General features: G+C 48.8%; 1 protein-coding gene across 3 annotated transcripts in view; it reads right to left on the bottom strand.

Moving 5' to 3' along the window:
- The window catches only part of CACNA1I (calcium voltage-gated channel subunit alpha1 I), a 166,954-nt gene that overhangs the window by 152,553 nt on the left and 2,358 nt on the right, over positions 1 to 12,043 (bottom strand). For all 3 annotated transcript variants that reach the window (XM_027722698.2, XM_039391402.1, XM_039391403.1), the window contains exon 2: positions 1,118 to 1,419. In XM_027722698.2, the coding sequence (XP_027578499.2) occupies positions 1,118 to 1,398 (281 nt within the window). In that variant the 5' untranslated portion in view covers positions 1,399 to 1,419. The remainder of the gene's footprint in view (positions 1 to 1,117; positions 1,420 to 12,043) is intronic.

Raw genomic sequence — 12,043 nt, 5'->3', positions numbered from 1 at the left:
AGGGTTCAGCTCTTGAAGCTGAAAATACTCTTAGAAACACTTTGCTAGTCTCTGCTTTGTGCCCAGACACTCAAATTTAATCTAGAAGCCAATGCATCAAAACCAGAACAATCACCTTTATCAGTAATATTCACCTAACCAGGAACTAAGAAACTTCCAGGTAGAAAGCACCATCACTTGAGATTTCTGGCCAGAAAAAGGGTCACATAAAACTTCAGACCAACCTCTCTGATGACTCATCTTCTCCACTTTCTCCCCACCACGAATGGTTCCACAGTCCAAAGAATAGCAAATACTCTCCACCTGGTCTTCATATAGCATCACGCTGAGGAGCCACAGAGGCCGTTGCCCTCCTGGCAGGCTCAGAGCTAACGAGCCATGCAGGTGGCCATCATTTGCAGTGATGGGTTGCAAGGGGCCTCCCTGCAATCAAGGCACTGAGTATGAATGGTGACACATGTACGTGGTTGCTGACCCATGGAAAGGAAGGATGTGTTTATGTCCTAGGGATCTCTCACTGGGTGTATGAAGCTCAGCATCAAACTCTGAATAGATTCTCCCATTTGTTCCCAGTCAGACATCATGACGAGGCACTGGCAGGACAGTGACATGTGCTAGACGGAAAGGCAAGGGGTTGCCTAGGTATCCCTCCAATCGAGGTACAGGAGGAGTGGTGGTTCCCTCACCAAGGGCAAGAGATCTCACTAAAGCCTGTATGCTCAGACACCCCTGCCATTCATGGCAGTCTCTGACAAGCTCCTGGGCTAGCAACTCCTGCTCTGTCCCTGGCAAAAAGGGAGCTGGGAAGGGGAAGAACAGGCCTTTCTAATATTCCTCTCTTCACATCTCCACTCTCGTCTCACCCTGTACCCTGTGCCTGGGACTGTCAGCAGCTCTCTCTGAAGTCCTTCTTTCATAATGAGTTTCTTTTGAACACACACTAAAACAGCGGACATTCTGTTAAAGTGCAACTGATGAACGAACAAAGAAGGTCATTAAATATGTAGGAAATGTCATTCCTTGCCTGCCAGGTGCCCTAGAAGGGCAGTGTGAAGACAGGATGGGGCAGGAGGGAGCCAGAGGTGGGGAGGGAGAAGGGGCAGCTCAAAAAGGATATGGGTTGCACACCATTTTGATGCACCAGCTCCGTGGGCTTGTGGTCTGCTTCAAGCAGAAGAAGACAACTGGGGCCAAGTCAGGGTAGGGAACATCAGGATCTGGTGGGGAGGTGGCTTCTTCATCCTCACCCAGCTCTGGGGAGGATGGCGGCTGCTCCGGTGGTGTTTGTTGTTCTGAGATCCCCAGATCCACAGGCTCCAGAGGGCAGAGGGCAGAAGTGTGAGGGGGCTGTGGGCCTGCAGGCCAGGTGGAAGGAGGCTGGGGGACGTACTCTGCCATGCCCGCCGCAAGTGATAACCCCTGAAAAGAAGGAGAGAAAGAGAAATTAAATCCCATGAGGAATCAGCAGCAAAAGCACAGTACATCCGTGCCCTCTTAGAGAGTCTGGAGCAGGGAAGAGCTGCAGGACTGACAGCTCTGACAAATGATAAACCACATTTACAAGTTGTGCTGAAGCAATTTCTAAGTTAAACTCTTTTCTGCCAGTTGCTCTCTCCATCAAGATTCCTCTGGCTAGTCCTCTCCATCACTGTTTAAACCATCCCTGTAGCCCTCAAGACACCCTGTCACGGTGCTGCACCATCTCAGGGGATGGTGCCAGCTTTTCTGGAGACAGCCTGAGCTCCTTAATGGAGCACCGTGTTTTGAGTGGCATTGCCCCATCCTGACACAACAGAGCAACCCTGCCCTCACAGTCCCTTACATGGTCCTACCAACTCTGGGTTCAGCTCTGCTGCCCCAGCTCTCCCATCCAAGGGCATGCATGGGCTGGCCCTGTGTCACACCATTGCACAGGCTCCTTCAGGCTGACACTGGCAAACGCACGCCAAACCCGTGCACAGCAGTCACCCACTCAAACAGGGGGAAGCAAGCCAGAAGTGGGATTAAATATTAAGCACCCTTCCCCAGAGTTTGTTGAGCTCTCCTATGCTGGGGCTGTGGAAACGCCATGAACACAGGTGGCAAAAGTTATTCTACTAAACGGAATGGTCAGAGGTGCTCTGGGCGGCCACAGGAAGAGCAGGTCTCAGACTCAGTGGCACCCCGTGCTGGCTTTGGCTGGAGTAGAGTTAATTTTCTTCTTAGTAACTAGTATAGCCCTGTGTTTTAGATCTATGGTGGAAACAATGTTGATAATAGAGGTAGTTTAGTTACTCCTGAGCAATGGTCACACAGCATCAAGGCCTCTTTTTCTCATATCACCACACCACCTGGTAGGCTGGTGGTGCACGAGAAGCTGGGAAGGGACACATCCAGGAGACCTAAATGGCCTTGACCCTAAATGGCCCAAGAGATATTCCATACCATATGACATCATGATCAGCATATAAAGTTGGGGGAAGAAGAAGGAAAGGGGGGAGCATTCAGAGTGATAAGAGTTTGTATTCCCAAGTCAGTGTTAAGCATAATGGAGCCCTGTTTTCCTGAAGATGACTGAACACCAGCCTGTCCACGGGAAATGATGAATGAATTCCTTGTTTTGCTTTAATTGAGTGCATGACTTTTGCTTTATCTCATTTTTCTGCCTTTCTCTGCTTTACTCTTTTGATTTTCCCCCATCCCACTACCCCCACTACCATCTGGGGGTAGTGAGGAAGAGGTTGTGTGTGGCTTAGCTGCCAGCTAGGGTTAAACCACAACACACCTGAGCACTGCAGAGTACCATGCTTTTGCTAAAGAATGTCCCTTTGCTGCCTGGGTGCACTTAACAGCAGCCTTGTTCTGGGAAAATGCAAAGCCAGTGTTGCCAATTAAATTACAGAGTGGAAGCTGCTTGTCAAAGTGAGGGAAGTGAAATAAACTCCAAGGCCTGATTTTGGAGGGGTGTTACAGTGACAGTCTAAGGAAAGAGTGCTTGGTCAAAGACTTTCTTCCCTTCGCCCTGTTGGCTCAATCATCTGGAGTGTCCTTCCTACAAATACAGGTTTAAAAGCAACACAAGTGCTCTCAGACACACTGCAATACAGAAGGGGATGATCAGCAGTGGGAAAGAATGTGTCTGTCCGTGACACCTCATCTTCTTCCATACTGGCTGTACCAGAACCCAGACACTTGTCTCAGTTCTCTTCACTTTAGGATCACAAAGCCTACACACACCTCTGTTGACACTGCTTTGCCTTGGAATGGCTGCACCCTTGACATTTCAGCTCGAGATCCTTTTGATGCCCACACTGCTGGACCCATGATCTCCAATGCTCTTCATAGCACACATCTGTCAGGGGCTCGCCAGCCTTCTCACCTTGGGTTGCAGTGTCCCATCATTCCCAGCTAAGACCTTGAAAACTCTGCCTATCCATCCTGTTCTCTCAGCCTCCTGCTTACAACACACACTTTGATCCAAAGCTTTACTTGTTCTTCGAGGCTTGGTATTTGTCGGAAGAAAGAGCAGCAAGCACAGGGGTTTAAAAAGCAGACATAGTGTCCCTTGGGGGATAGCAGAGAGACTCTTTGAATTCATTATCTCAAAGGCCAGAAGCTATTGGAAAGAAACAAGTACTATGTCTCCTGACCGGCTTTGGGATGCTGTTCTTAATTTTTTAAGCTCTGTGAAAAAATTGCCAGTGTATCCTTCTCACCACCCAGCACCTCTGTTTTCTCTTTCACCAGGTTTTTGACTCTAGGCACCCAGAGAGCTACTTGTACCACCTTTTCCATCCCCTGTTCCCACCAGCTCCCCATTGCCTGCTCTGGGCTGCTCCCTTGCTGGCTCCCAGGCTATTAACATGCAGTGGCTGAGCCCAGCTTCCCTCCCATAACAGCACAGAGGAGAAAGATTAGCAGGGACAGCCAGGAGGAATTACTTATTACAGTGCTCAGAGCATGCACACTGATGAGGGCATGGCAATTCCAAACTGCGACGTACAAAGCTTCGTAATTAACAGTACAATTGAGCAAAGGAATGGGAGAAACAACTTCATCAGCATTTCCCTGCTTTCCCTTCAAGCAAGCATCCAGGGCCTCTTCTCCATCTCACCACTGCCAGATGCAGCTGGGACTTTGGGATGCTACTCTGCCCATGTCAAACACATATGCGCAAACTGGGTAGTGGCTGCATCATGAACAGTTTATCGCTCCAGTTTGGGCAGCTCAAATTGACTCATTAGGGGTTGTACGGACACAGAGCCAGGTGATTCCCTTCAGAAGTCCTGAAGCTAAATACAGTCCTTGAATGACAGCTGCCCCACTGGAGATGTGAGTAATACCCCTTACGTTCCTGAGATTAAATCCCATTCTGCCTCCCAAAACAGCCCCAAGGCTGTGATAACGATGTATTTCCTACATTAAGCAGGATTAATATTCTGTGTCAAAAGAGAGAGAGGGGAAAATCAAGCAGTGGGGTACTTCTGAGCTCTTTATGCAGTCAGCCCTCCCATCTCAGCTTCAAAAAAGAATAGAGTGGTTTAACTGCCAGAGACAGGCCCAGATATGGAGGTTGGAATGAGCTATTTCCCCTGTTTTGGTCAGGCTGCCAGTCATGCAATGCTGCTATTTTCTCTGAGATTGCAATCACTGGCCTTCCCATGCTGTAGCATTGATGTGTAACTTGGTTGAAGTCAGCCTGTTACAATATTTCAACCCAGGGAAGCCCTATTTAAATCAAAATGACCAAGAGAATGAGTTTGGCACACATACACATCTGCATACACAGAAAAACATGCATGAATGGAGAGGGTTCCTACTCAGACAAAAGACAGTAATAGTAAGACCGGAGAGAATTAAAAATCTCCAGAACTTACCTTTGGGATGTCTCTAACCTCCCCTTTGTGCAAGTGCACCTTACTGCAATGAGGGCAATACAACAGGACAATTAAATATTTTTGGGGTGGCCAGAAGCACGTTCTTCTCACTCAGTCCTTTACTCAGATGAGCCTAACTCCAGCTGGTTGGTGGCAGGCCAGACTCATCAGTGAAAATCAAATCCTCCCCACCTCAGACTTTTCTGGCCAAATGCCCCCCAAATACACAAAAACATTCCCTTGCAAAAGTCACATACTACTGGAGGAGCGATGCTACACCAGCTGCACCTCCCTCCCAGGGGAAAGGAAGTTATTTATGGGCTGGCAGCTCCTGCTTCTCTCTCTGCACAGCCTGTGCCAAAACCTTGTATGGAGCCAGGTCTCAAGACTGCACCCCTCCTCCCACCTCCGTCCATCTCCAAGGGCCATTTAAAACCACCACCATCCCAAGCTGAGCGCCCACTGGTCCTGCATCTGGCACACACACCTGCCCTGGACATGTGTGCTGGCAGGGAGCTCAGTGACTTGGCAAGTACAGGAGAAGCTGACAGCCTCTGGCTCAGCCTTTCCCCAAAAGCACCTGGTCCTGCCAGACTCTACTGAGGAGGAAGGGAGAAGGATGCTCTGAAACAGCAAGGAAAGTTGTGGACTAAATAAGCAGTGGAAATTGGTTAGGAGAAAAAAGAGAAGATGTCACAATTCAAGAGAAGTTCTACAAATGAGAGGTGTCTGTCCCCAAAGGTCAATGTCACCTCCTGGTGTGCACTGCTCAGAGAGGTCCCTGCTCAGACATGCTCCCCTCCAGAGCTGCAACTGGCATCCCAGGTCTGTTTATGCCATGACCTGCCATAAGCAAGCCAGCCCAAGGTGTCCTGCAGGCATCACACCCCCGCTGAAGCAGCATTCTGGCTCCTCCAAGAAGCTACCGCTTCTTGGCAGGGCTTTGGTCAGAGAGGGGCCAACAAGGGCCATGGGTGAGGGAGGGCTGATGGGACCTTTACAGTGCTCATGCAGACCTTTCCGGACTATTGCTTCTTGACAGTGAAAGAGCCTTTTGCAGCCAGCCAGGAGAGGGAAATACCAGAGAGAGGTCCCCAGAGTACCATTCCTGTGCTGGAGGCAATCCACTCAGGGCCCAGTGGGATGATGACTCCCCTCCCATGTGGGAACATCCTCAGAGATCATCTTCCTCACCACCATCCCTAACCCTGTATCCCTTACCAGCCTACACTGCCCTGGAGCAGTCTCTTCCTCCCTGCACACTGTTCACAGAGGCAACACTGGAGTCCACATCGGAAATGAAAGTGTAGAGTATAGCTCCTTTATGAGCCGACCTATGTACATACAGCACCTCCCATCCTGAGGGCACACAAACTCTTTACAGACCATCCCTCACCATCAGTCACCCGTTACTCAGAAGCAGCGGGAAGCACAGCAGCCACTCTATCCTGCTAACACCCTCGCAGAAGAGAGACAAAAATGACAAACTCTGGCTGGCATCGCAGGGGAGGGCAAGATAGCCCCATCAATCGGAGCAGCACCTGAGGCACACGTCTTTATTTATCATCTCCAAACATCCATCTGAAAGTCGACAAGCATCTTGGGGCACGGCTCTTGTGGACATCTTTGTACAGACCCAGGCTCATTTAAGGAGGTCTCTGACTGCGTGGTATATTGATAAATGCATGTGGGTGATCCCATTTGGTGGCTGCGTGTGTGCGTGTGCCTCCCAGAGTGGTCCACTGTACACGGCTGTGAGCCCCCACTTGTTTGTTGCTATAAATGGCAAGCGTTAGCTTTGATGTGTGTGTCTGGCTGTGGGGATGTGTTAGTCATACAGGTTTCACATTCTGAGTGTTTGTCGTGGTACAATATAATTAGTGGTACATGGCTCCCTCTGTGTTTGTGTTCATCTGGCATCGGCATGTTTCTCTGCCTGTTCATGTGAGGCAGCGCCTGTTCTCATCTGCTTGTGTGTGCGTGGAGTTGTACAAGTGCCAGTAAGGAACAGGGTCACTTTTATTAGCAGGTAGTTTGAAAGACCATCTTTTACAACTCCATCATCTCAGCACCTCCAAATGCAAAGGAACATGGCAGAAACAAAGCAGATGGTGTTTCAAATAGTGTCCAAATCCACTGCTCATAGGTGATAGTGTGCCACCATCCATGGCCTGCACCAGAACCAGGGTCTCCCAGCTGCCCTGCCCTGGTCAAATGCTCTGTTGCCTTTCAGCTGCATGCTGGTTGGTTGCTGTGCCTTATCTCCACACATGCTATTAAGCTCTGCCAAATTTGCTCACAGCCTCACCTTTTTCAGCCTGGTGATTTTGTATCTGTCCTCCTGCTCAGGACAGGGAGCAGAAGAAATTCTTCCATCCCACTGAGCAGGGAAAGGAGTAGTCCAGCCAGCACAGGACAAAATAAGCAAACTATCTGTCCTGAAGCCTTAACAATACCCTGCCTTCAACCTGTACTGCAGGCAGCACTCTGCAACTCTAGGAAGAGTAAGCCCAGATCTTCTGAACACTCCCATCCTCATCATCACAGCCAATGTCCACTCTATCACTTCCCTCTCGTGTGTCTCGGATACCCCCATCCTGTCCATGCCTCTGGTCCTCACGCCAAGCGTGAAGGAGATGTTTTGGAGACCAGTAAAGATGTTGCTGGAGAGATGGAGAAAAGGTAATGAGAGAAGAAAAAGAATAGGAGAAATATGGTCACTTTGGGTGTAGGAGGTACAGAGGAGAAGGAAGTTTCCCACTGGAAAATCATTACCTGGCCTTAACTATGTGGGGCATTTGAGACTCAGGGGTGAGTGCTACTGAAGACCTTGCCTTATCCCACTGCTCCCCAGAGAATGTGCATACTTGTTTTCAACAAAACATTTTTGGTGTCCCAAATAAACAGACACAAAAAGTCTCCTCTTGGGGATGACTTCATACTTTAATAGACCCATCTATGTGGAGATTCTGCCCCAGAGTCAGTGTTTTCCCTTTCAAACCTGCCCCACTCACTCCCTGTGGCCCTCTTTGGTCTGCACTGCTCACAGTGATGCTTCCTTCTCAGGCACACGGACACCTTTCGCTTAAGTGAATTCCTGTCATGTCCTCTCACTTAAACCACCGCTTAGCCAAGCTACACATCTTTAGCACTTAATCCTTGCTCATAAATTAATCTCCCCAGCCCCGTGGTCCCTTCGTGCAGATCCGCACTGAAAGCCGCCTCTCGCCTACCAGTGCTCTGCTGATAATGATGTGCCAAGTGCCGCCTTCCCGCAGGGCTGGCGCCTGGGCCGGCCGCAGAGGCGAGCTGCCATCGTGATGTCTCTGTTGCTGGCCCTGTCACACTGAGAGTCCACATCTGATATGCTATTTACTGTCACACCTCGGTCTTGTGGCCCGTGCTGCCCCTTCTTCATCCCTCAGCAGGTCCTCAGATCCCATGTTTCAGACTGCATTGCCCCCAGTTTGCATTTTTCCTAAGATTAATCTCATGAAGCTATTTTCTGCCCATCTTTCTGACCTCGCTAGTCCCCTTTGTGTTATTTGCTGCATTCCCACTGACAGGCAAAAGCCTGGTTTGTCTTCATCCAGGAAAGTCATTAATGTGCTGTTTACTCCCTCCTCCAGATCAGCAATGGAGATGACAATTAAGATGGGTCAGATGAGGATGATGAAGAGAAAGATAGTCGTGTTGTAGGCTACTAGCAATGATGGCTTTGGGGCTTTCCTCACATCCTTAGCCCTCAATCTGGAATATGAAGGGCTTGCAGGAAAGGCAAAACATGCAAATGACTCAGTTGTGCCTCCCAGAGAAGCCCACACTGGGGGAACAGAGCTTTGGGGAGCATCAAGAGTTGTAGCTAACACCTCTCCTCTCCCTGTAATTTACTGCTCTCCCCTCCATCCCTCCAAAGGAGATAATCTGCATAAACCCAGCTACACATTTGGAGCAAGCTAACTCTTAGCAAAAACAAAAACAGGAGAAGTGATGTGGAGTGTGGTGATGTCCCAGGCTCTGCCTTTAGAAAGGAGAGGGGATATGGGAAAGAAATGTAGCTATGAAGATGGGAATCATCTAGAAGCAGAGAGGAGACAATGTTTCTAGCTCTGCTGCAAAGGCCTACGTGCTCTTCAATCTCAGATCAATAGATAGACCAGGACATTGTGATGGCTCACTGCATCATACATGATTTGACTACTGACACTGCTACTCATTTACATAAGTACTCTTCTGTCCCTGCTGCCACCAGGAAAAGAAATCAAAGCCTGGACAGTTCTTTGAATAAAGATCACTGAAAAGCAGCAAAGACACCAATGCAAGTGTATCTGACCACAGACCTGAAATGGACTCCTATAGTTCAAGCCAAATCCTTGCAACCTGGCACAAAACCTCAGTTTGAAGGAGTCCATAAACAATTACCATACCCCCCCCATCTCCCACCACCCCCACAGGTAAACTCATAGTAAGTTCTGAAGGCAAAATACAGGGAAAAACCCAAGGAAGATAAACAATTGAAGTGATCATTGCTGCTGAAAGTCACCGCTCTGGGAGGAGACCTAAGATGATGCTAGGCACACATGCACATACTTGCACACACACATACAGCAGCAGAAACAGGATCCCATCAATTTCTGACAGTTTGATCTGTAGAAAAATCCATTCCTAACCTCTGTCCTGGAAAGCAACTTAATTGAGCCTGTCAGCCAGACACACTAACCCAACATCTGAGAAATGTTTAACACCACTAACCCCGCCTGCACTCTCCGTACAGTGCTGTTCCTCTAGCCATGGCCAAACTCTGACACTTCAGAGAAAGGCAATAAAAACCTTCTCCCCTCTGTCTGTCCCCCCCCAATGATCATACTAGACAAATACTTTCAGCAGTCACATCACAGCAGCAAAATCCCCGGCACTTGCCACTTCGCCAGCTACCAACGATGCAGGTCAGCAGCTCCTCTCCATCTTGTTCAACTCCACTGCCATAAGTCCAACTCCAGTGGTTTCACATGGACATGCCCCTTGCTACACCTCCCAGGATGCCCCTGTGGAGGTTTACATGGAGGCACGATGGAACAGAATGTGGTGCCTGTGCTACAGACAACAATTATGTCAGAAGCAGAGACCAACTGCCCTTGGTTTGGGGTACACACACATACTAGCTAAGAGGGGAACCTTTCCTTTTGCAGGCACCCTTCTGATCTTGCCTTGGTCACACGGAAATAGGGCTTCTGTACTGCACTCTGTGGGTGCTGGGAAGCACAAGCTACTGCAGAAACCACTAACAAGCAGCATTTCACACCAAGACCCCACAGCATGCCCACTTGCCTACAGACTGCAAGGACTGGTATTGACCTGAAAAGGCCCAGAGACTGAGCCTAGCTTAGCCAAGAAACCACCTCCCTCCTGCACCACCACACCAGCACACACCTCCAGTTCAAGGCAAGTGATAAGGCATTTTCTGAGATCTTCTCATTGCAATTACTCCTTGATACACCAGGCTGATTGCTCTTCAGGGCACACTGCGGTGCTTCAAACACAGGCACCTGACAAGTACTGGGAGAGTGAGGAGTTTGTTACCAAGTTAGTGGGTTGATTTATGCTGTCTCAGTTATGATTAGAGGGCTTAAATAAATTTTGTATCAGTATAAGACATTTTTCAAACCACTATGTGATTTCTAAGAGCTTCAAGGTATGCACTTCAGAGACAGATGAATAAACTAAATAAGCAGCCTATATTAGGTCATAATAAACAGTGATGTACCTCTGCATAACTGGGAAGAAACCTCTACTTTCCAATAGCAGTTTAGGGTTTTGTAGCTCTTGAACACTCTTAAAATCAGCTCTACATTATCCCATCTAATTGATTTCTTGAAAAAGCTAGGAAATGGTACTACATGATCTTGCAGATTCACCTGTACCACTTGATTTCTAAGCTTATCCGTGGGCACAGCAGTTTTACTAAGGCTCTGGGCAACTGCAGACCTTCATCTGCTTGTTTGAATGTGCAAGTTTAGGACTTCGATTTAATAAAAAATCAAATTGATTTTAAATCAGTAGTCTGCTCTTTTAAAGATTCCTAACAGTGTGTGTGCATTTCATGAGTCTACAGCTGCAAATAGTTGTTCTCTTTGAGAAAAATGAAAAAAACCTTGGTTTCAATGGGTTTTTTTCCCTAGGAAAAAAGCTGACCAAGCATACGGCTTCCTTGCAGCACAGCCCAGAATTGCAGGCTTTTCCAAAAATCAGAAGTGGCCAAGGGCTCAGCATAAGCCACTCTGGTCTGAGACATCCTTCTTGGTGTGCCCTGCTTTGGATAGGACAGGGCAGGGCTCTAACATTAAGGTTAGAGGTTGGGACCCGTAGGTTGGGACCATGTCACACTGGGCATGGACATGTGTTCTCCAGAATCACATCAAGCAGCAGTAATGCAGCCAGGTGTGAAGTGTGTTGGTGGAAGGAATGAAGGAAGGAAGGACTCAAGGGAGCCCAGGAGTAGAGGAGATGCCAGAGCTGCAGCCTGGGATACAGGTGCATTATTGGCACTTTGAAAATGCTCAGGACTGGATCAGCAAGGAAGGTGCCGCTCTTGGTGGAGACAAGAGTGGAGACATGGGAAAGCCCACCCAGCATGGTAGGTGCACTCTGATAGATCCCAGGGAGCCCTTCTGGTCTTCTCATACCACAACTAAGGCCACTGCGCTTACCCAGAAACACCACAGGCAAGCAGTGAGCTCTTGTGAATCAGCATCCCCCTCCCATAACGCTTCCCCTTGCTCTCTTGACGGTTGTGGATGCACTGGCCCTGCTTCAGCCAGGTCCACTGCCTGAAAACTCTCCTGAAGCAGCAACAAAAGGAGATTTTGAAAGATAAAACATGAGAGAGGTTGGCATAACCCCCCTTTATAATAGGCACTGTCAGATTGATCCAGGCTTCACAAGGCAAACCCCTTAGATGTGGCAGATCAAAGCTCCTTCCTTGTCCCCCTGACTCTCATCTGAGATACTCACTACCAGATCTCCTGGCAAGGCACGTGCGCATCTGCTGGTGCATCGAGGTGGCCAGTGCTTAGACACATGCTTTTCAGTAAGACCTGCAGAAAAACTGCTTTTCCCCACCTTCCTGCTGCAGCCAGGGCCAAGGTTTTGCCAAACAGGTACTGCACCCTCACCCAGCCAGCCTGATG

Source organism: Pipra filicauda, unplaced genomic scaffold (assembly GCF_003945595.2).
Source record: "Pipra filicauda isolate LSUMZ 115617 unplaced genomic scaffold, ASM394559v2 scaffold95_size2449627_pilon, whole genome shotgun sequence".
Classification (NCBI taxonomy): domain Eukaryota; kingdom Metazoa; phylum Chordata; class Aves; order Passeriformes; family Pipridae; genus Pipra; species Pipra filicauda.
This window is presented reverse-complemented; position numbering and strand designations above follow the sequence as displayed.